General features: G+C 38.9%; 3 protein-coding genes across 3 annotated transcripts; 2 read left to right on the top strand and 1 right to left on the bottom strand.

Moving 5' to 3' along the window:
* Positions 1-11,778: 11,778 nt before the first annotated feature.
* LOC128738019 (uncharacterized) lies at positions 11,779-13,939 on the top strand. Its single transcript, XM_053832826.1, has 2 exons — positions 11,779-12,503; positions 12,856-13,939. Exons 1-2 carry the CDS (start codon positions 11,779-11,781, stop codon positions 13,937-13,939), a joined length of 1,809 nt encoding a protein of 602 aa, XP_053688801.1.
* A 6,835-nt stretch (positions 13,940-20,774) lies between these two features.
* Positions 20,775-21,535, top strand: LOC128737540 (protein aveugle). The gene is made up of 3 exons (XM_053832207.1): positions 20,775-20,955; positions 21,015-21,137; positions 21,199-21,535. The coding sequence occupies exons 1-3, from the start codon at positions 20,920-20,922 to the stop codon at positions 21,379-21,381; spliced, it is 342 nt and encodes a 113-aa protein (XP_053688182.1). The 5' UTR covers positions 20,775-20,919; the 3' UTR covers positions 21,382-21,535.
* A 52-nt stretch (positions 21,536-21,587) lies between these two features.
* LOC128735449 (uncharacterized) lies at positions 21,588-24,290 on the bottom strand. The gene is made up of 2 exons (XM_053829931.1): positions 23,560-24,290; positions 21,588-22,530 (listed from the first exon to the last, which is right to left on the bottom strand). Exons 1-2 carry the CDS (start codon positions 24,288-24,290, stop codon positions 21,588-21,590), a joined length of 1,674 nt encoding a protein of 557 aa, XP_053685906.1.
* Between the last annotated feature and the right edge of the window lie 249 nt (positions 24,291-24,539).

Genomic DNA, 24,539 nt, shown 5'->3' with positions numbered 1-24,539 from the left:
TGTTTGACGTTTCATACGCGATTGAAAAATCGATTGCGATTGGTAGAAGTGTTGGCAGCGGATTCTACGACACTTGAGAGAATGATAAATAGAGAAAATTTCGTGCGCTCGAGAGAGCGCGTTTGTTTTTGTTTTGATGTTTTGATTAGCAGAATGGCTGCGTGCTCTTAACAGCAGGGCCGGCAAGGTTATCTCGGCAATTTCTTATCTTCAGGGTTATCCATCAGGAACGTGCTCAAAGATTTTATCCATTTGTCCAGAATATTTTCCCACACTCCACAGCGAAATGGCTTTTTGGAGGAAAACTAAATCACTAACCGTGCTGCTAACACAGAGGTATGGTCATCTCATGGAAATTTTTCAAAATATTTTTTCTTGTTCGTCACTATCTTTTAGAGACGAAATCTTGTTGGTTTTTTTTCGGTCATAACTCAGGGACAACAGCAAACTTGCCTACTTATTGGTTCATGTCCGCCGGTGCGATTACAAAATAATGTAATCAGATAATATGCCCACTGCCGACGGCCCGACGGTTACCCGCCATGGTTTTTATTGCGGTGCCTATGAAAAATTCACCTGCAGCGTCGGTGATAGCGCGCAGGAGATATCCGCGATATTTATAAACGCAATAAATATTATTTAGGTTTTATGGTTTGCAGTTGCAGTTTATGGTTCTCCAAACAACAGTTTTGTAGCATGGTTTTGAAGAAAAACAATTGATTTTATTAATTTTCATATATTAAGGGGACATAAACCACTAAATTTTTGAAAATTCCATTATTTTTTTTGTTTTGTTGGTAGGAGCTCGGCAAAGACTTTTATAATTTTTGAGATTTGTAAACGAAATACAGCTTGAGAAAAACGAAAAAGAAGGGAAAAGAGGGATAAAAAAAATAAAATTTTGTCTTCTTTTTCAAGCTGCATTTCTTTTACAAAACTCAAAAGTTATAAAAATTTTTGCCGAGCTCCTACCAACAAAACAGAAAAAAGTTTGTTCCAATACGTTGTGTAGTTTCTGAGAAAAAGGTACATTAAGTTTGAAAATCGTGGTTATTCAGGAGCGGCATTTTATTCCGTCGAGGTTGTTCCACGCCGCACTGGAATGCTTATGTGTATGATCGTTTTTCGGCCACTTCCCGTGGTCGGATCATTACAAAATTAGTAATGAAATAAGCGGAAAAGACCACAGAATCAAAATCTGAAATAAAAAAATAATCGAATTTTCAAAAGTTTTAGTGATTTATGTCCCCTTAAATTACCGAAATCTGTTCTGCGCTGATCTTTTGGTGGTTTGGTTCAGCAGTCAAGATAACCGCGATGTGAGGATTTTTCTTGCAAGCTACAGCACCTGTCGCCAGAACGGGTTGTCGTCAACAGCTCGAATGTCGTTGGTTATGCGTTGTCATGAGCCTCTGGGTTTGCCTCTTCTTCATTGTCCTTGCGGATTCAAGTCCGAGTGCTTCTCTGTAGATCTCGTTTGCTCCTTTCCTCAAGATGTGTCCGATCCATTTCCACCTACGCTCGCGAATTTTTGTTGCTATCGGCCGTTATAGATTTTTTACCTTTGTTATCTATACCTATAAAAAAGGATTCCCAAGGAACAAAACGGCAGCACCTAAACAAGCAGGTGTGGAATAAGAGTTGTATGGTAGCATTCGGTGCTGAATAAGCGAATTTGCTGAATTGTCTGTTGTTTAAACGTCATATCCTATATTTTTTCTAGCTTCTAATCAACATCTATACGTTGTTATATAAGTGCAGAATAAGAGTCGAATAAACGTTATGCAAACGTATCGGCAGTACGGCTAAGAGCAGGTGTGGAACAATGGTTGCTTAAAAGCTACCATGAAAATGCATGTCGAATAGACGTTGTGCAAACGTGTCAGTCAAGAGCAATTGTGGAGTAAAAGTGGAATAAGAGTGGAATAAGCATTGCGCAAACGTATCAGCAGCATTACGGAGATCAAGTGTGGAATAATAGTGGAATAAGTGTGGAATGAGCGTTGCGCAAACGTATCAGCAGTATTGCTGAGAGCAAATGCAGAATAGAAGTGGAATAACAGTGGAATAAATGTTGTACAAACGAATTTGTAGCATTGCTGAAAGCAAGTGTGGAATAACAGTGGAATAAATGTTGCGCAGCATTGCTGCGAGAAAGTGTGGAATAAAAGTGGAATAAGTGTGGAATAAGCGTTGCGCAAACGTATCAGGTGCATTGCTGAGAGCGAGTGTAGAATAACTGTGGAATAAATGTTGCGCAGCATTGCTGCGAGAAAGTGTGGAATAAAAGTGGAATAAGTGTGGAATGAGCGTTGCGCAAACGTATCAGCAGCATTGCTGAGAGCGAGTGTAGAATAAGAGTGGAATTAAAGTTGCCCAAACGCATCAGCTGCATTGCTAAGAGGAATTATGGAGTATGTGTCGAATAATCGTCGTACAAACGTATCGGTAGCACCACCAAGAGCGGGTGTGGAATTAAAGGTGCTTGATGGCAGCCAATAACACCAATAACTTGAATGACACTTTATACTTTATACTTTACACTTTATAATTTATGCTTTAAATTTATATTGGGTACACTTTATTTTTATTTTATTTTTAGATACAATCAGAATAGAAAACATTTGCATAACCACTTTTAGTCGCCGCAAATCCTTGCTGGTCGTGGAATTCCTTTTAGGTGTTGTTGCCTGTACGGTGTGTATTTTTGCACTCGGCGTGTCGTTATCCCTCGTCCTACCGATAAATTTAACAAACTTATATCCAAAGACAGCTGGCTGCTTGACACTTTGCGAGTCACTCACAATGAATTTGCTCAGTGAGATGAATTTCGTCGGGCTGAAGTCGCCAGAATTGTTATGATCGGGTGGCATAGTGGCGATACCACCACCACTGCTGGTAGCGCCGTAATCGTGTGACTAGCTCCCGCTGCCGGTGCGCGAAAACACCACTGCTTCTCGTGCCATCCGCTGCTCCTTTTTGTTTTTTGGATGAAAAAACTAAATCAGAGCCGATGACAAATAGATTTGCACAGACAGCGAGCGACTTAAAGCAGCAATAAGCTCAGCAAAGTACTAGCACGAATCACTCCTGCTGTTAACTAATCACTGCTGCTGCTAATCACATCACTGCTAACTAAATGAACAATCGCTAGCCGAACATTCTGGATTTCTAGTTTCCAGTGAATTTTATTCAGTAGCTCACCGCTCACCGTCGTCAATATTCAAAATAAAAAAGTCCTCGGCGTTGTGACTGTGTTATGTTGCTGGTGGTATAAGCGAAATGCTTTATTTTAGTACAAATAGTTTATTAAATGTTTAACATGTGCGGAATAAATACTTCTAAAGTAATCTAGTATAGCAGATGCCAAACATGATTTAAGAAACTACTCTTCAGCGCTTAAATGTATTTTAGCCCATTTTTGTTCCACGCTTGACAAACTTAATCTGGTAAATCCACATCGGCTAAAAACTCGGCGCCTGTCATATGTCAGATTATCTCAGATGTGTTCGTTGACGGCTTCCGACCGACAGGATGTAAGTTCGAATCCGCGTGAATGAAAAAAGTATATGGCAGGCTTGATGAATTTTGAGTCAACCAATGATTTCCTACTAAGTCTCTTATTAAATTATAATATATGCAACATAGCCATGAAAATAACGAAACCCACAAAATAAAATAAAAATACTTCCTGCATATTTTTTTTCTTTTTGCTTGCTAAATGTTGAACTGCTGTGGAATAAACGTAGCTTCAGTGCCATCAGCAGAAGTTTAATAAACATATCTATACGTACTGAATAAACATTTTACTATACGTTGCATAACAGTCATACAAACGCATCTCCCACGTCCATATTCAGCACTGTGCTGTTTAAATTCTCCAAAACCAACTGTATAAGCATTGAACAGAGGTGTTTAGACATACTTGAAAAGCAGCTATATAGCATGTGCTGAATAAAAGCTGTCGGTAAAACGTTTAATAAGCAAAAATTGTTCCTTGGGTTTCTGTCTGTCTGTCCTGTGTTCCTTATAGAATCAAAAACTACTGAACCAATCGGCGTGAAAATTTGCATGTAGAGGTTTTTGGGGCCAGGAAAGGTTTTAGTGATGGTTAGAGACCCCTCCCCCCACTAAGAGGGGGGGTTCCCATACAAATGAAACACAAATTTCTGCATAACTCGAGAACTAATCAAGCAAATAGAACCAAATTTGGCATGTGGGTGTTTTCGGTGACAAGAATTTATTCTAGGGTAATTTGAGACCCCTCCCCTCTTTATAAGGGGAATTATAACTCCTCTCCGCTTTAAGAGGGGGGGTTTCCATACAAATTTCCTCATAACTCGAGAACGAATCAAGCAAATGGAACCAAATTTGGCATGTGAAGGTTTTCGAGGGCAAGAAAATTTTCTATGTTGAATTAGGACCCCTCCTCACTTTAAGAGGGGGGGCTCCTGTACAAATGAAATGCCAATTTCCTCATAACTCGAGAACTAATCAAGCAAATGGAACCAAATTTGGCATGTGTGTGTTTTTGAAGACAAAATTTTTTTCAATGATGAATTGGGACCCCTCCCCACTTTAAGAGGGGGGGATGGGCTCCTATACAAACGAAATACAAATTTCCTTATAACTCGAGAGCTAATCCAGCAAATGGAACCAAATTTGGCATGTAGGTGTTTTTGGAGGCAAGAATGTTTTCTATGATGAATAAGAACCTCTCCCCACTAGGAGTGGGGGCTCCTATACAAATGAAATACAAATTTCCTTATAACTCGAGAACTAATCAAGCAAATAGAACCAAATTTGGTATGTGGGTGTTTTCGGTGACAAGAATTTATTCTATGGTAAATTGAGACCCCTCCCTCTTTATAAGGGGAATTGTAACTCCTCTCGCCTTTAAGAGGGGGGGCTTCCATACAAATTTCCTCGTAACTCGAGAACTAATCAAGCAAATGGAACCAACTTTGGCATGTGAAGGTTTTCGAAGGCAAGAAAATTTTCTACGGTGAATTAGGACCCCTCCCCATTCTAAGAGGGGGGGCTCCTGTACAAATGAAATACAAATTTCCTCCTAACTCGAGAACTAATCAAGCAAATAGAACAACATTTGGCATGTGGGTGTTTTTTTTTGGTGACAAGAATTTATTCTATGGTGAATTGAGACCCCTACCCTCTTTATAAGAGGAATTATAACTCCTCTCCCCTTTAAGAGGGGGGGCTTCCATACAAATTTCCTCATAACTCGAGAACTAATCAAGCAAATGCAACCAAATTTGGATGCAACCAAATTTGGCATGTGAAGGTTTTCGAGAGCAAGAAAATTTTCTATGGTGAATTAGGACCCCTCCCCACTTTAAGACGAGGCGCTCCTGTACAAATGAAATACAAATTTCCTCATAACTCGAGAACTAATCAAGCGAATTGAACCAAATTTGGCATATGTGTGTTTTTGGAGACAATTTTTTTTTCAATGATGAATTGGGACCCCTCCCCACTTTAGGAGGGGGGTCCTATACTAACGAAATACAAATTTTCTCATAACTCGAGAACTAATCCAGCAAATGGAACCAAATTTGGCGTGTAGGTGTTTTTGGAGGCAAGAATTTTTTCTGTGATGAATTAGGACCTCTTCCCACATTAGGAGGGGGGGCTCCAATACAAATGAAATACAAATTTCCCCATAACTCGAGAACTAATCAAGCAAATAGAACCAAATTCGGCATGTGGAGGTTTTTGGAGGCAAAAATATTTTCTACGGTGAATTAGGATCCTTCCACACTTCAAGAGGGGGGGCTTCTACACAAATGAAATACAAATTTCCTCATGATTCGAGAGCTGATCAAGCAAATGGAACCATATTTGGCATGTGGGTGTTTTTGGAGGCAACCATTTTTCCCATTATGAATTAGGACTTCTTACCTTTTTAGGAGGGAGGGGGGGGCTCCCATTCAAACGAAATACAAATTTGCTCATAACTTTAGAACTAATCAAGCAAATGGAACCAAATTTGGCATGTGAGAGTTTTAGATGGCAGAATTTTTTTTCTGTGGTGTATTACGACCTCTTTCCCTTTTAAGAGGGTGGGCTCCCATACAAATGAAATACAAATTTCCTTATAATTTGAGTACTAATCAAGCAAATGGAACCAAATTTAGCATGTAGGAGATTTTTGAGTCTTGAATTTATTTTATGATAGTTAGAGACCTCTCACCCCTGTGGTAGGGGGATATGGACTCTCATACAAATAAAACAGAAATTTTTGCGAAACTCAAAAACTAATCCAACTCGAGAAATTCGAGACTCTTCCATAAAACATTAATCAATAACAAGACCACAAAAACTATCTATAGTAACACTAGATCATTCAGGACGAGCCGGTCGCGAGTGTTGCCGGTGACCCGCCGTCGGAAGCGCCGCCCACTGGGGGGCTTGCAAAACTCGAGATAGTGACAAAGATCATCCGAGATTCATGATTTATGTACAACACAGGTTAATTTGTGGCAATACGAAGTTTGTCGGGTCAGCTAGTACTATATAACAATAAGGTTTAGGAATTGGTCGAAAAACACGAAGTTGATCTAAGGCCCGGAGGGCCGAGTCACATACCAATCGATAGGGTTCGACGAATTGAGCAATGTCTGTGTGTGTGTGTGTGTGTGTGTGTGTGTGTGTGTGTGTGTGTGTGTGTGTGTGTGTGTGTGTGTGTGTGTGTGTGTGTGTGTGTGTGTGTGTGTGTGTGTGTGTGTGTGTGTGTGTGTGTGTGTGTGTGTGTGTGTGTGTGTGTGTGTGTGTGTGTGTGTGTGTGTGTGTGTGTGTGTGTGTGTGTGTGTGTGTGTGTGTGTGTGTGTGTGTGTGTGTGTGTGTGTGTGTGTGTGTGTGTGTGTGTGTGTGTGTGTGTGTGTGTGTGTGTGTGTGTGTGTGTGTGTGTGTGTGTGTGTGTGTGTGTGTGTGTGTGTGTGTGTGTGTGTGTGTGTGTGTGTGTGTGTGTGTGTGTGTGTGTGTGTGTGTGTGTGTGTGTGTGTGTGTGTGTGTGTGTGTGTGTGTGTGTGTGTGTGTGTGTGTGTGTGTGTGTGTGTGTGTGTGTGTGTGTATGTGTGTGCGCTGCTTATTTTCTATCGCCTATTTCTCGGAGATGGCTGAACCGATTCGTCTGCTATTACTTTCATTTGAAAGGTGTTATTACCTAGTATATCACTTTAAAAATTGTTTCGTGATCCGACTATTAGTTTAAAAGTTATAAGCAAAAATGTGAAAATTACGCGACACGATTTTCTCCGGAACCACATAACCGATTTCATCGATCTTAGTACCAAATGGAAGCTCTTACTATCGCTAAACTTCACACCAATTTTTATTGAAAACAAACAAGTGGTTTAAAAGTTAGCCTTAAAAAACCAGTTTTGACAAGGTTCAAATGATCGCCTGTTTCTCAGAGATGGCCAAACCGATTTACCCGCTACTAGTTTCATTTGGCAGGTAATATAGCCGGATAGATCACTATTGAATGGTTTTTTGATTGGATGTTTAATTTGAAAGTTATGAGTATTTGAATACACCACACCAAAATTAACAATAATTTATAATGATTTTAACCAAGATAAATAACCTAATTTCAATTATTTTAATATCAAACGGGAAGTTTTCACACTACGAATATATATGCAAAATTTCATAAGAATTGGTTTTGCCGGTCAAAGGTATTAACCCTCGAACACTAGCACCAACTTTTATAACACAGTTACTCGCGCGCACAATAGCCCAAAACCAAAGAAAACGTGCGCACTAGAGTTTTGACTAGGAAAACTTGGTTTTAAGTTTATCAAACCTTTGGAAGAGTTTCTTAAAATTGAAAGCTCTATCGTCTGGTAGAATTTGAATTTTGATTAATCCCCCTAAAAGTGAAATAAAACAATTATTTTCCATCAGTTTCAATATAACACATTGATGTGTTCTGCAAAGTTTTAGAAATTTTGCCGAGGATAGTAATCTTCTATCTCTTCAACGAAGAGATCTTATTTATTGTATATAAGTTTGTGAAATCAGTTTTTCTATTTGAGCTCTTTTTGTAATTGTTTTATGACTTTTTCAAGTATTACAAAGTTGTATAAATAATAAAAATACACAACTTTGCTGAACATAGTATACCTCTATGTTTGCTTGTTTACGAACTGTAGAACTTTTATTATAAAAAATACCCTGATTTTGACCGCGAATTTCTCAACTACCAACAGACGGATACATTTTACATTTGCTGGTGGTTTTGCTGCATACAGACACCATTTTTCCATATGAAGAAACGAGAGAAAATTCCAGTTGGGATCAATTGCGGTTCACCTCACATGCTACTTGCTTCGTTTCTGTGATGTCGGGTTATGCTAATCTATTTTCCTAACAATTTAAAGTATTAAAGCATTGAATAATTCTTACATTTTGCTCATAACAATTGAAGAATATACGTTAGTATATACGTAATACACGATTTGTAACTTTATAACAATATGGCATTCAAAAACCTACACATGGTGTACAAAATACAACAACGTGAGTAACAGAAGGTTAATAAAAATTGATGAAATTAATTCAAGAATTCTTTATTGTTGTGCATTAAATAGAATGGCATTACAGGAAATTATCCATAGTTTAAAAACCTATAAACTAGAATAATATTTCATCTTACAACTTACTTTTACTTGCACTTACCCTTATTAGTAACAACTTGCACAGCAATTTCATGAGAAAAGGAACTATCAAAATTTATAAGTGCTTCTATTTGGTTCAAATTTTGTAAACTTATTCAATTTCCAAAAATTTCATGTAAAACAAACGTGTCGATTTCTATCTCAAATAGCAAGTAAGACCGTATAACAAAGGTTCCTTTCACCACTAGGTAGATTAAATCAGGTTTTTTAGACGCACTTGGAATGTAACGAAAAAGTGAGCCGAAGATACCGAAACGATTTAATGTAAAATAGCACTTTTATGAACGATATCGCACTTTGGATGGTACAATTTTTCTTGCAATCAGCAATATGTACACTTACGTCTCTTTTTACGTAAAAAACACGTAAATTCCGAAATTCGCCTAAGAAAACCGCGTAAATTCCGAAATTCGCGTAAATCGAAAATTCGCGTAAAAGTAGTCGCGTAAAAAACAAATCTCGTAAAAAGCGACTTCAGTGTATTGCTTTTTAGACCATAAAGCATTAACCTTTGAACGGTGCCTAACCTCAACTCTGGTTTGACGTTTTTGTGTGTTTTGTTTTGATTCCCTTTGTAACCTAATTTTAAACTACAAAAATGACAAAAATATATGTTGTGCAGAACTGATATCATTTTTCTGCTTCGGGAAAGTCGGGCATTTCCGGTTTCCGCAAACAAATGGTACGAATTACAAGTAATAAACCCACTAGCAATAAAATTAGGTTACAAAGAGAATCAAAACAAAACACACAAATACGTCAAACCAGAATTGAGGTTAGGCACCGAGCAAAGGTTTATTGGCGTAACTGATGGTGCTTTCTTCTAGGGACCATTTTATTCCGTCGACAAGCTCTTCCACTGGGCCCACCGTTTTTCAAATGGCCCACCGTTTTTCAAGCGGAAGTATATGAATATACATCTGCACTGTGATAAATGGAAGTATAGACATGAGAAAGGAGGTATCTTTACGGACAACCAGGCTGAACTACTGACTCTCAAGACAATAAATTTACACCCAAACTAGTTTGGGAGTGCAACACATCTTTAAGCAAGCTTTCCCGCCAGAGCAAAGTTTTATTATTCTGGGTGCCTGGACGGGCACTGCAGAATCGAGGAAAATGAGTTTCCTGACAGCCTAACTCAGCAGTTCATTGGCCCCGAACTGTATTTTGGCCTGGGATCTAGGAAAAGCTAGAAATAGTATCCAATTGGTACCAAGCGCGAGGCAGCAGACAAGCTAAACAGTTTATCTAACCACATCCTGGGGCTTTACCGATTGTTCAGCTCAAGGTTAGTCAACTTAACTTAATTTAACTCACCTTGGTTCAGATTAGAGTTATTGACTGAAGTTTTTGGAGCGTCTTAGTAGTTCGAAAACAGACACTGAGGAAGCCTGCAAGTCGTAGGCGAAATACGTATCTGTCATTGAATAAAATACACATAGTAGAATTAAATTGGATAAGTTTTCTTATTTTTTATTTTTAGGTTAGAGTTATTGTTATTACTTACGGAGTCCATTACTTTGATTTTTTTAGTGGTTCAGGCTTGCAAAGCCCGCAACCAACACCACAGTATCGCCGGAGGGCCAACGAAGCTCGAAGGAGCTCTCCTCCCCTGTCAGCATACGACCTTGGTTTTCACCGGGGTTGGTTACCCGATCTCCAACGAAGTTGCTAGTATCCCGGCTGGTACCACAAGGAGGTAGCGGTAGGAGTTGCTGAGTAAGATGTTGTGGACCACTGTGGGATCTATTTTATGCCTAGTGCACAAAGCACCGATGGCACGCATTACCCAGCAGTTTACCAGCCCTAACCACATACTGCAGTAGTTAAAAAACTATAAACCTGCCTTAACGCGTAGTGAAATACGCACAATCACGGGACTCTTCACCGGACATTGTTCCTCTCTTCATCATTTAAAGAGACTAGGCAAGGTCTTAACTGATATTTGCCGCTTTTGCACCTCAGAACTAGAAAGTTCAGTGTATCTGCACTGCTCCTGTGGGGCTTCTTAAAATGAAATGCACTTTAATGCATGGGATCTTACAAAAGTGATGCAAATAAAAATTTCTCTCAAGTCTTTGTTACTTATAATTTACTAACTTGAGTTTTTTTAAGTTTAAAAAAATGAGTCGATTTCTCTCGCGGGGGCCAAATCTCTCCCTGGGCCCCCAACTCTGGGACGCTTCAACCTAAACAACAGCGTCAGATAAATTATTGAACAAAAATAAAATAATTCTTTGTAAGTATCATTTCCAGACAAATTTATGAACGAATTATGCAATATAAGACCAGTATTGACTACTATTGTGCCGTAGTCAAATTTTTTTTGATGTATCATGAAATTAGATTCATTGACATTATCTGAATCATTTTATATAAATATCCGCTTATGCTGATAATATGAGTGTTTAACGTTCAACGAGGAACATTTAATTTATGTTACATTGATTCATTTATATGGCTGCTATAATACATGCGCATAAAAATTCACCCTACAACCAGATCTGTTCATCAGTGAGTGCATTTGTTGCGGGAGCACCAGATTGTTTATTTTCGTTCAATCGTTCGTTCATTCAATGGTCGTTTGAAGCGAGACGCTCAAAACGGAACACGTGCGCGCGTATCGTTCACTGAAAGTTGCATATGCATTAGCTGCCGGTCGGCGAGAGATAGAAAGAGGGAAAACAGGATTGCTTCCAACGAAACAATGTCCTGTTTGCGGGTCTGGTGGGCATGTGCGTCCTGCGCACCGCAAGTTTACTATCTCCGCGTTGCAGTGAGAGCGAGGGTAGAATATTTACCCACCAGCACAAGCTCGGATTCGACGCCTGCTCGATGGGACCCTTTGAAAATCAGTCAGTGCTAGGTGTGCTTCAACGCCGGCAGTGCGCGTTTATTCGAGATTCTGTTCCGCAAGCGTGAACTTTAGTTTTTATTACATTCTGTTGTGCAAGTAGTAGGGGCACGGAAATATCGATTTTTCCCGTCGGGATTGATTCCATTGCGCTGTGTAAAATACTTGTGAAAGTAATAGGCCTCGCGATTTTTTATAAAAATTCGATAGTATTACAAGATTATGAGTACACGATTGAAAAGACCCGCTTCAGAAAGCAATTCGTTTAACATGTGGGTGTCGACAAATAAAGTGCTTATTGGATCAGTAGGCGGCCCAAAAAAGCCCCATTGTAGAAATCCGAATTTCGACTGTGAAGAAACTAAACTTCTTATATCACTATGGGGTGATCCGAAAGTTCAGAAAACGCTGGTTACTACTCACCGGAAGAACCCGGTAATCGCCAAACTAGCCTCTAAAATGAGAGAATATGGCTATAATCGATCAACTGAAGAGATAAATACAAGAATAAAAAATTTAAAATGCTTTTATAATCGCATAAAAAAAGATCTTGAAACCGGAGTTATCAATGAAACATCGTGGAAGCATTTTCAATCTATGGATGACATAATGACGAGACCGATTTTTGGTAATAATCAGCAACTTTCCAGCAAAGAAACTGGTGCCGGATCATCTTCCGCAAAGAGTAATCAGATTTCCGACCAAGTTGAAGTTAAATTGGAGATGGTTACTGATGATGATAAAGAAATTAGAACTGAAGAGCTACTGAAAAATGCCGAACAAGTCGAATTAAAGGAGCCAAATTTACTTATACCAAAAGACGAGCCGGTAGATGCGGATAACGAAGAAGACGATCCAAATGATCCCGATTTCGTTAATGATGGCGACGATGAGGACGAAACCATGAGCGAAGATATAAGTGACGATTCTGATTTTGATATTAACGAGTAAGTTTGATTCAATATTTTCATTTGACGTTCGAACACTACCTGGCAGCAAATTTCCACCCTTCCTTTGAAAACAGCATCAATTCGCCACCCCACGAAGAGGGTGGTTTTTCCAAAACATATTCACTCTTCATTTGCAGCCTTTGCACATGCGCGACAAAAGTATAACTGTTTGTGTTCACCTGGTCGTTCATGAAACAGAATGAATAACAGGATCAAGTATCTCACGTGACTTCTGTGTATGCGCGGTCATTGGTTTAGGGTTTTGTTTCTATATTGTACGCCACGTGTTCCGTGGCACAGGTGGTTGTTCATCACAGCTAATAATTTCGTATTTTGTTGTCATCCGCAGTGAACGTCGTCGTGCCCGATTACGTCGCCGAGCGTCACGTAAAGTAACTAAAAAGAATACGGAGACTGTAGCTGTTTCATCCGCAACATCAACTGTTTCGTCAACAGTGTCATCGACCGTTACTACTTTGCAACCTCCCATAATTACACCAGCATCAGTGCAACCTACACCAAGCACAATAAAAATAATTAACTATGCACCTGGAAAACCTGGACTTAATATTTCAACAATTGTTCCAAATTCCAGTGCGGTTTCCTCGCAAACGGGACAAAATTTAGCAATTGTATCAGCTTCGCCAACGATTACCACTACTAGCAACGCTGGAAAAATTTCGCTAGTACCCACAAATTTTCTACTCAAGCCACAGCCTCCAAACATTAACTTTAATTCGCCGATTCAACTTTATACCAAACCTACCGTATCAATCGCTAGCAGTGCTCCAACGTCAGTAGTTGTTTCATCTGCCTCCTCGGTACAGCCAATGAAGCTACTGCTGGTCAACACCGCTGGCTCTCAGAAGCAACAGATTTTCACCTCTGCTTCTAATCAAATGTACACCACTACCCCTACTCCTGTTGTCAAGACTACTCCATCGACACAGATAGCAATTCAGCCGAAACCAATTATAACGACAGCAACCAATTTAATGGCGACGATATCCCAGAAGAAAACAGAAGCTCCTCCTCTCCCGGTTACTATAACGCCAGTACCAGTCGCTGCCCCCAAACAAACTGGATTTAAAGGACTGCTTAACCAGTTAGTGTGCTTGCAACGCGAAAGTCTGGCGATATCTCGAAGCAGGATGAACGTCGAACGAGAACGGCTGAATAATGAAAAGCAGATGGCATGTTCACTCGTGGAGGCTCTAAATGATCTCAATAACATGCTTCAAAGTTATAGCAGTACTGTTAGCGTAGGGGATGACTTTAGTTTCGGATCGTCTCAACATTATTCCCAATCTGCAAACCACGGCGACAAGGAAACACGGGTCAACGATAACAACCAAGCAGATACACCGATTGTTAGTAATCTCATCCCTGTGATAGACACTATAAAAGCGGAAGTAATAAGCGACTCGGACTGAATCCCCCGACAATGCAATATTTCTATCGCTACCGATGATATTTTTATTTTATAAGCTATGAAGGATCTTTTGTGTTAAGTAGGGGAAATTTCCTGTTTCTGACTTCTGAATTACCTGGCTAGTCTGACCATTTGATGGAAAATTTATTCAATAAGAAATAATACACAATGATGAAGCTTACTTGAAATATACTTGTTCACAGTAATTTTTTCGTTGCCATTTTAAATTATTCGTACAAATTCAGTAATAAAACAAGAGACACTTTTATATCTGTATCATTATTTCTATAATTATTAACGACCGAAACGCTTCTTTTGGCATCTAAAAATTTGCATAAAAACTTTCGTAATTTTTGTTGTATTTCTGGTATTGTTTCATCAGTAAACATTACTTAATGTTGTGATTAGTATAGTGGTAAAGAAATATCACTAAACTTTGAACATTGATCACAGGTAGTTTGGTACCAAAAATTGGTAAAGAAAATCTAACAGGGGTAGAGACTGAATAAAACTGAACTTCGGAAAACATGATTTTCCTACAGCAGCTCAAGACACCCCACAACGAGAATTATGATTTATCTGATGCATTAGGAATTTTGAACAGAATTTTATTGTTTCTGAAGGTTTAGCATTCGCTTAATGGGATTCTGAAAATCGACAATTTCATATGCAAGAGAAATGGCGATTGAGTGTGACTTTGAAACGTAGAGTATTTCTGAGGATTGAATCCGTCCTTGGCATAAGAAGAAACTGTTTTCATTCGAAGCAGATGACGAACCAATTCTACTCTGAAAGTACACGTAGATGAATTTAATTTTGCTTAGTTAGCTTCCAGATACGATGCTGATTTAACAAGCTAGTCGTCGTATGCTCGAATCTCGGCTAGGCGGTGCTCGCTAGATAGAGTCAGTAGGATCGTTGCACTGGCCTCGTAATTTTCCTGTACTCTAACAACCGGCTGCGAAGTCTGTAGATAAAGAAGGGTAATGTCCTAAAGACGGTATAAGCCCAAGGCTTTGCTTTAGATGAATTTAACTCTGTTTTAGGTACTATCATCAAGTTTGTTGAAAAAAGGTAAAATAGTCTGTGTTAAATCAAATCGGACCAAGTGACAAAAATTAAAAAATAAGCAAACACAGCAAACGATCAAGAATTTTCTAAGCTACATTTTACTCTAATTAGATTACATGAATGCTGCAAACAGCCAGTGTTATGAGATGATTTCGAACGGTTAATAGCTCTAAACTATACAGAGCGTCGAACTTTGAACGCGTTTTTCTCGAAATCAGAATTTTGTCACTTGGTTCAGTCTGATTTAACACCGACCAAATAGACTTTCACTTCTTTCACGAAACGAAAACATTACTAAAAAATTGGAATTCAGTAGAATTTAAACAAACGTTCCGTTTGTTACAGATACAAACGTACGTAGTTAATATTCACAATGTTGTTCGAAACAAATGTTACTTTTACATCACGGCAATCTGGTACAGCAAAGTTTCGTTAATTGGTGGTTCGTTAATTGGGCGGTTCGTTAATTGGGTGTTCGCTAATTGGGCTATGTGACAACTTGAATGTCAAAATTGTATGGAATTTTCGAGTTTAGAAATTTCTAACAACTGTCAGTCGGCCCAATTAGCGAATCAGCTGGAGTGCAGTCGTGGCCCAATTAACGAATTCAGGCTGTAGTAATAATTTAATCCAATAAGTTAGTTTTAAAATTTAACCAAATATTATTCAAGGCTGTTATTTCAAATAACATGCTTTTTGTTGAAACTAAAGCAGTGTTCAGAATACGTAGCTGGATTGTTTGTAGTAAACGAATTTTATATTGACCATTGCAACATCTGTTCGTTGTTTATTTATGCTTTCTCTTATTCTTTTTAATTTTAATTTTACAAAATCCTATTTAATGTCTATCTTATTTAATTATTTTTTTCGTTGTAAAAAGTGTGAAGGTCTGCCTAAGGGCACGTACGCGGCGCTAACGTAGAACTACGAATGTAGATGCAATTCGATAACGCTGGACATTTTGCAAATATTCCACAGTTTGTTAAGCAAATTTATAACTTTGTTAGATGACGCCGAGATTATACTACAGAGAATAGATTAACAGGCTCGAAGAAAGTAATCGATTTTTTGTGTGTAAAATCTGCCGGTGGCGCCCTCCAGAAATAATTTGCCAGACGCATAAAAAATATGTATGCACCCGTGCATGCAGCTTTACCAATATTACAACTCCAGCGCCTCTGTGGTACACGGGTACCAGCGAGCCACATGCCCTGGCAGGTGTTGTGGGTTCAAATCCGTTTATATGTTTTAATGTTTTCAGTAAACCGTCCACAACTAGTGACCACAACAGAGGAGAAAGGACAGCCTTTTGTTGTTTTCATTGATTGAGTTGCATTCCCAAGCGAGGAAGTAATTTTGCGATTTACCAGCATTGCCTTTATCCATTTTGTTGTGTAGCTGTCAATCTCATGTTTTCTCATTGCATTGATCTATGAGAAGCGTTGTCAAAGGCTCCCTCAATATCAAGGAAGGCTACCAGTGAGATTTCTTTTGTATTAATAGAATTTTCTAGCTTGTCAACTAACATGTTTAATGCATCTACTGTAGATTTATTGCTCTGAAATGCGAATTGAAATTTACTCAATCCAGCTTTTTACGAGCCATAATGGCGGACGTGTTCGTAATATTTGAACAGCATTTTTGACATTTCCCTAATACATCGCACGTTTTCTTTCCGCGCGTTCACGGCAAAACTAAAGGAATGTACGGAAAGAAAACGTGTGATGTATTAGGAAAACGTCAAAAATGCTGTTCAAATATTACGCCCGCCATTATGACTCGTAAAAAGCTGGATGGAGCTTTCTCTAAATATATTGTTTTAATGTAATAGTCGACAATTTTCTCCATAGTTTTTAAGAATATGGAAGTCAGACTAATTTGCCTAAAAGCTTTCGGAAGTGCAGGCATGGTCAAAAATCACATCAAAATGTTGTCATCGATACACAATCACCGATTCAACTCACACAACCATCACCTTTTATAATATAAAACTCACTCAGAGAGACCAAGCGTGATCTCATAGCAGTTTGAATCATTTGTTGGAAACGAACAAAATTGAATATGACCTGAAATGATTGGGATCATGCCTACTCTGTTTTTTTACTCACTAACCCTAACGAAGCGAACCAAACGTTTGCCACTGAACGAATCTGATCCGATTTTATTTTGTTGTTCATGTTCTCAATCGTTCATGAACCGAAAATGATTGCAATCATCATTTGAATCAGCTTTAATTTTGCTCCAATAAGTTATGTAACTTCTGAATAAGTTACAGTGTTTGAATATTTGAAACATAGGGAGAATAATAACAATATTTTAATAGCAGAAGTGTGAATACCATTGAGTCAAAACAAAACGATCAGTGAGCGTAAGTGAAACAAATTCAAACCGATTCCCATCGCTTATGTTCGTCTTGCTATTGTGTCGGTTCTGATCCAATCAGTATTTTTTCATATCCCTTTTGAATCATTTCCCTTTCGAGACTGGTTCGTGCACATCTAACAGCGAGAGCGAGTCAGTATAGTTCTGGATCACTGCTGTGTGATAGCGACAGTAATCTTTTTGCCTTTGACAGCTGATCGTAAATCAGCGATGCTCACTTCTACTTGAGTAAATGATTTTTTCCATCCTTGCGGAAGTGTTTTGTCACGCTTTCCAGCTTTCGGTATGAATATTACCCATGTTTGTCTCCAAGCGGTTGGTACATGATTTAATATAAAATGGCCCCAAAAATTTCTTTCAAAAATGAGATAGTTAACCATCGGTACTATGAACTATGACAGAGAACCTTTCGACAGTTGTTCTTTCTCTTTCTCTTATATATAGCCCTAGAGTGCATATAAATAGAGTGACAACAAAAGGCCTTTTCTGATGCGTTCGTTACGTAGCTTTGTATCAATAATTTACACTGAAGAATATCATTTCGTTAATTTCAAATTTATCTTTATGGGCGATAACCTGAATCTACTACACTCTTCTGCAGCAATACTGGCAATATCCCATCAGTGATTTGAACGGTTCGAAGGAGTCGATTGCCCAGAATCAGTAAAAATGATTTTGGCTATTTCATGAGCTTCTGGTTCAGCTTCTTTTCCCTGGCCCTGACTCGTCTCGGAAATGATCCTGGGATTCCCCAGGCTGGGGAAGTGTTTTGACGTAGGACTACGTCTTTGTTTACTATACTGGGACTGGGTAGCACTTTGTGAAAACGAAAATAGAAGTGTAACGTTTAAATGAAAGATTTAAAATGTTAATAACTACTACACTACTGAGCGAAACTGTACAATCTATATGCCGTTGGATAGATAAAATGATCAGCAATTTTATGCAGGGGCAAGAGAGCAATTTTATGGAGGGCGTAAGAGGGGGGCTCCTATACCAATGAAACACAAATTTCCTCAGAACTCGAGAACTAATCAAGCCAATGGAACCAAATTTGGCATTGGGAGTTTTTTGAAGGTAGGATTTTTTTCTATGGTGTACTGAGACTCCTTCCATTTCTAAGATGGGGAGCTCCCATACAAATGAAATACAAATTTCCTCATAAATCTTGAACTAATCAAGCAAATGGAACCAAATTTGGCATATGGGGGTTTCAGAAGGCAACAATTTTTTCTATGGTAAATTGAGGCCCCTCCGCTCTTTAGAAAGGGGGGCTCCCATAGAAATAATATGCAAATTTCCTCATTACTCGAAAACTAATCAAGTAAAAGGAACCAAATTTGTGGGGGTTGGAGATAAGAATTTTTTCTATGGTGTACTGAGACCCCTTCTCCTTCTAAGAGGGGGGGCTTTCATACAAATGAAATACAAATTTCTTCATAACTCTAGAACTAGTCAAGCAAATGGAACCAAATTTGGCATGTGCGGGTTTTTGGAGGCATGAATTTATTTTATGATGGCTTGAGACCCATCACCCCTGTGGTACGAGGATAAGGACTCTCTTACAAATAAAACAGAAATTTTGCGTATGTACCATATTTTCTGCGATATAACAAGCAGTAAGCTGTGAAAGTAAACTAGTAAAACCTTCTCGGATTAAGAGACAGTGAATCGACGCCGCTAACTTACGCGTCTGTTTCCATTCATTTCAAAACAGAAGGACATTCGAATAGCACATAATATGGCCACAATGGCCCTGTTAAAGGCCACAAGCGAGTTAAAGTAAGATTATTGGAACATGTCAAGCTACGCATAATCATATTTAATACAATAATCTGTGGGTTGGTCATACATTACTATTTCAACCTTTATGATGCACACAAGTAATTTTCAAAAGAAATCTCTATGTCTCAATGGTTACAGGCGTTGTACTTATGAACCCCCGTCTAGGTATTTTCAAAGCCACCATTGCATTCAACGAAGAATTGAATCTGAATATTTCGATCATCTCTTTTAAACATTCACTTAAACAATGGCACTCACAGATTCTTATAAACATACATATGCCAGAAATGCAGTTTACATTAGTCTTTGTTCTAATGATCTGATATAGTCGTCACCCATTCGTACAACCCTTCGGGCTGTATACCTTGTAGTTTTTAAACTGCACCCAGCTCATTGTCGTACCATTTGTTTGCAAAAACCGGAAATGTCCGACCTTTCCGAAACAAAAAAAAAAGATAGCTGTTTTTCACAATATATATTTTTGTCATTGTCAGATATTTACCGAAGCAATTCAATCTAAACAGCACTTTTATCCAGCTTTCTACGAGCCATAATGGAGGACGTGTTCGTAATATTCAAACAGCATTTTTGACATTTCCCTAATACATTGCACGTTTTCTTTTCGCGAGTTCACGGTAAAACTAATGGAATGAACGGAAAGAAAACGTGCGATGTATTAGGGAAATGTCAAAAATGCTGTTCAAATGTTACAAACACGTCCGCAAAAGCAAAACAAACACGTCTCGCAAAAAGCTGGATATAAGCGAATGCGTACTTTTGAATGTAAGATTTTTCATGCTAAATCAGCAAATATTGAGTTGTGTTGAATACAAGCAGAATAAATTGTTACCATAAAATCAAACGTTTAGACCTGAGATTTAGCAAAACGTCGGTGCTTGATGGGTATTCAAGGGTATTCAAATTATATTTTTAACCACCGCACCTTTTGTAATTCATGTTATGTTTGTGTTGGCTGCGTACACACATGCTTGCGAATCTTCCTTCAGTGTCTCTTTAACGTCATTCGTAGAAACCTGAGAGAGAGTCGCGAAGACGGTTTTCTTTTTCTTATTCTTTGACAGTTCTTCTTCTTATTATTATGTTTATGTTCATTTTCGGGCTGAATGTTCAAGCGCGTGCGTGAACTCTACATTGGACGTGAAAAATGCGTGTCTTGTAGTAACATTTTTTGGTGCTAGTTGGTCTATGGGACATCAGCTTTTGCAAAAATACTGTATGCAACATACGATAAATCGGAAGCGCATAGTTAATTGCATGTAAAATGACACGTTATGAGTACTTTTGTGAGAAATTCGAAAGTATGCTTAGCGTAAAATATTATCAAACGTTTTTTAGCTAATTCCCAACGAAAAAATAATACCAATTTAATTTCTTATCTGTGTTTTCCTAAAGAACTACAAGGCGAAAACTTGTATGAGTCACCAATACTTTTCCATTTCTAACCAATAATAACAACTGGCTGCATTTGACAGTTCGAACTGGCTGCATTTGACGTACGATTTTTTCCTATCCGCGAATCTCTCTCAGGTAGAAACATGAGAGAGTGATGAGAATCGAAATCAAAATAAACACCATATTTAAAACGAAGTTAAATTACGCGAATCACCGCATAAAAGTGCATTAAAATCGAAAATATTCAATAATCAATCATCTTGTATTATAATCGACGAACGTCGCAGTGAATGCTATTTGTGACGGATTTGTTCTGCAAATTTTCCCATAATGGTAGAAGAAACTGCACCGGTCGTGAAAACGAAGGTATACGTTAATTTATTTGGTTAAAATGGATATTTTTATGTTTTTAAACTTGATTTTAGAATAAAGAAAATAAGGCAGCACGTCCAAAACCAGTGTACTTGTGGACCGTGGCGGATACACAAAAATGGCTAAGGCGGCATTGCAGTGAACGGTGCGGTAAATACAGTGATCTCTTTCAAAAGGTATGTATCATTTATACACAACGTCATAGCAAAAAAGATATACTGAATCAAATTTCTTCAGCATGAGATTACTGGTCGAGCACTTCTCCGGATAACAGATAATTCGCTCTTGCGAATGGGTATTCAGGATGAAAAAGATCGGGAAGATATATTACGCGAGATGATTAAACAGAGGCTCAAAACAGATATTATGGAAATTCGTGATATGGAACTGATGAACAATGTTTACGAAAATTTATATTAGAAATATATCGTTTGTATTTATTGTAACAGGTTTGCTCTTCTGAGGTGCTTAAATTACTACTTTTCGTAAATCAGTTAAATAGTTCAAATTTAAATAAGGAAAATAAATTACTAGCAATAAATTAAATAAATTAAAACTCTTAATGGAATGCAAACGGAATCAAATCTGCTTAATATGATGTAACTTATAGCAAAAAGGAAATCAATTTATTTATCTTCGGTATCACTAATCACTTCAGCTTTGATGGCTTCTGTCGTAGTTACAGCCGGCTGTTGTTGTTTGTCTGCACTGTTTTCCGTGCGTCTTTTCTTGGCAGCCGGTTGTCCAGCATCTTCGCGGGTAGAAGAGGCTTGCTTCTGCTGTTGTTGCATAAATCCGTTGAAAAAATTACTCAGACTTCGTACGACGTCGACCAGAGGTCCTCCGATTTGTTTTTCGAATTCGAGTCGCTCTTTTTCCAGTGCCAGCCTGGCTCTGGAAACGACCAAATTTTCACGCTGAACGGAAACTAATTGATTGAGCAGCACTTTCACGCCAGATGACTTCTCTCCATTCAACAGAGCTGGCTTAGGTTTTCGTCCGGCAGTAGTCAAACTCTCAGGAGTCGAACCTTGTGGTACATTAATGGCAGGTATGCTCACGATTGGTTGCTTAGGAGCAATCGGTATGACGGTCGGTTTGGGAGCTAGCATGGGTGCCGGCCGCATCTGGGGCATTTTTGGAACTTCCGAAGCTGGTGTTAAAATCTGCTGAGTGGTTCCATCTTTGGAGACTGTGTTGACCAGTAGCAGCTTCATTGGTGCCATGGTGGCTGCCGAAGAGCTGGATGCAATGACTCCTTGCGGAGCCGGAGCAAGGGTCGGTGGTTTCGCCAGGCTGACCGTCGGTTGGGTGTAGATTTGAATAGGCGAGCTGATGCTCACGTTTGCTGGGGTTGGTTTCAATAGCAGGTTTGTCGGGACGACTGATATTTTGCCTTGCGAGCTGACGGGAGTAGACGTGGTGGTCGTGATGGTTACAGACTCGCTAGCGCTAGCTAATTTGGGCGTCGAGCTTGGAGCAGAGGATGGTGTCTCGGTTGCCGATGTTGTATTGCTGCCGGTAGACTTAGCTTTGGAGAGCAACTCGTCTAGCCCATCGTTAAACTCACTGCAAATAGAAACGTTATGTTTGTTTAATTAGAAATGTTTATCATAGCTCCTACAGGAAAAATCGTAGTCTAAGTGACGAATTATTGATAATATATATTCTTTACTTTCTTTGTTGCTCTTAAGGCAAAATAATTAACCGACAAATGATTTTAATATCCAATAAGAATTACTATTTTACTGAAGGTTCTACTGAAGGATTCTTAAGCAATTCTGTCCTTCTGTATGAGGAAGTAAAAATATATTTACGCTACGTGAAGGAGTAAGTTGGGCTCCTTACAATCACATAACTTAACTTGCTCTTATCGCCAAAGAGGTAACTATGGAAAATAGTACTTATTTCTAGAGCTGTTCTGTACTTTGCGATTTCACTTATTCGGCTGTACCGCCTTACCCAAGTAACGTTTAAAAATGTTACGTATTGGACATTTATAGTGCTAATTATTGCTGAATTAAGTATTGATTTATCTTTTGTATTTATGGTGCAATCACGGTTCATATCTGTTGATGCATTAAGCGCGCTCTTTGTGCACCACCGGGTGTAAATCGGGAGTGTACCGTTAATGCCACGTACCATTGGTACGGTACCACATACATAACATTTTCAAATTTTGTTTGGCTGAATCGGTACGGCCGGTTCAAGCAAGTAAAATCGGAGTATCAAAGAGCCGCATAGTTCTACCAATACTTATGTAAGAATTCGCTAATGAAGACTGACTCCCTGAGTTATTTTAATCGATTAATTGGCCATTAATATCTGTCACATGTGTCATACATTTACGGTACCTATTCTAGTGACTTCTATCAAATTTAAGGTGAGCGTCAGTTTTTCCCCCAAATCGAAAAACCATTCTAGAAATAATAACATTTTTGTTCTGCTACTGGCTGAAGTCTGTGATAAGACGGATTCTATATCCATATAATTATTTTCGAGGAGCAGTTAACACAACACGCACAATGAATTCAAAAATATAAGCGAACATGGGCATATTACCCTATAACACATCGAAAAAACTAAACATGTACTCACTTTTCCACATCGAAATCACTATCATCATCCTCGTCGTCGTCGTCCTCGTCATCGTCCTCGTAGTTATTTTTTGTATCCTCTTTGATGTTCAGCTCATCTTTCTCCAGTGCACTTAATGATTCGTCGGGCGGATTAGTATCGATGGTCAAGAGGTCTTCAGCGCGGATTTCCGTTGAATCGTCATCGCTCATTAACTCCAGCTTCACTGGGAAGCGCTGCATTTGTTCCTGCTGCTCTAGGATTTGTTTTTTCAGTTCCTCTTCTTCCTGCTGCTGTTTCTGCTGTTGCATCATGTGCAACCGATGAGCGTTTCCGAACACCGGACGGCTTATAATTTCGTCCATTTCGCTAAAGTGCTTCCAAGTTGTTTGATTAATAATTCCGGCAGCCATGTCCTTTTTGATGCGATTGTAGAAGCATTTAAGATTTTTTATGCGCGTATTAATTTCCTCCGTTGAGCGGTTGTACCCGAATTCACGCATCTTCATTGCCAGTTCGGCAATAACCGGATGTTTTTTGTGAGTGGTAATAAGAGTTTTTTGCACTTGCGGATCCCCCCATAATGATATCAGCAATTTGGTTTCATCATAGTCAAAATTTGGGTTGCGGCTGTTCATGCGCTTTGCACTCAGACTACTGTTTAGAATTTTATTTGTCGATACCCAGGTTTCGCGATGCACAGGCTGGGCAAGCGGCTCGGCAGAATCAACGCTACGTTTTTTCAACCCCATCTCGAACTATATCCACCAGCGTCAAACACACTTTTTTTCAATTCAAACACGAACCGGAATGGCGAGACAACGAGTGGAGTCGCTGAGCCGTAAGTTGGTTGCAGCGGTGAAGCGCAGAAAAAAATCGATAACTCAAACGACGAGCACCGCTTGCAGTGATGGCCTACTGTTCCTGTTTCAGTCCGAACCAACCAACTTATGTAGATATTCCTATTTGGCGCGAGTGCACGATACAGTGCGTCCCTTTAA

The sequence above is a fragment of the Sabethes cyaneus genome, chromosome 2 (assembly GCF_943734655.1).
Source record: "Sabethes cyaneus chromosome 2, idSabCyanKW18_F2, whole genome shotgun sequence".
Lineage (NCBI taxonomy): Eukaryota > Metazoa > Arthropoda > Insecta > Diptera > Culicidae > Sabethes > Sabethes cyaneus.
Note: the sequence above shows the minus strand (reverse complement) of the source record. Positions and strands in the feature narration are given on the sequence as shown.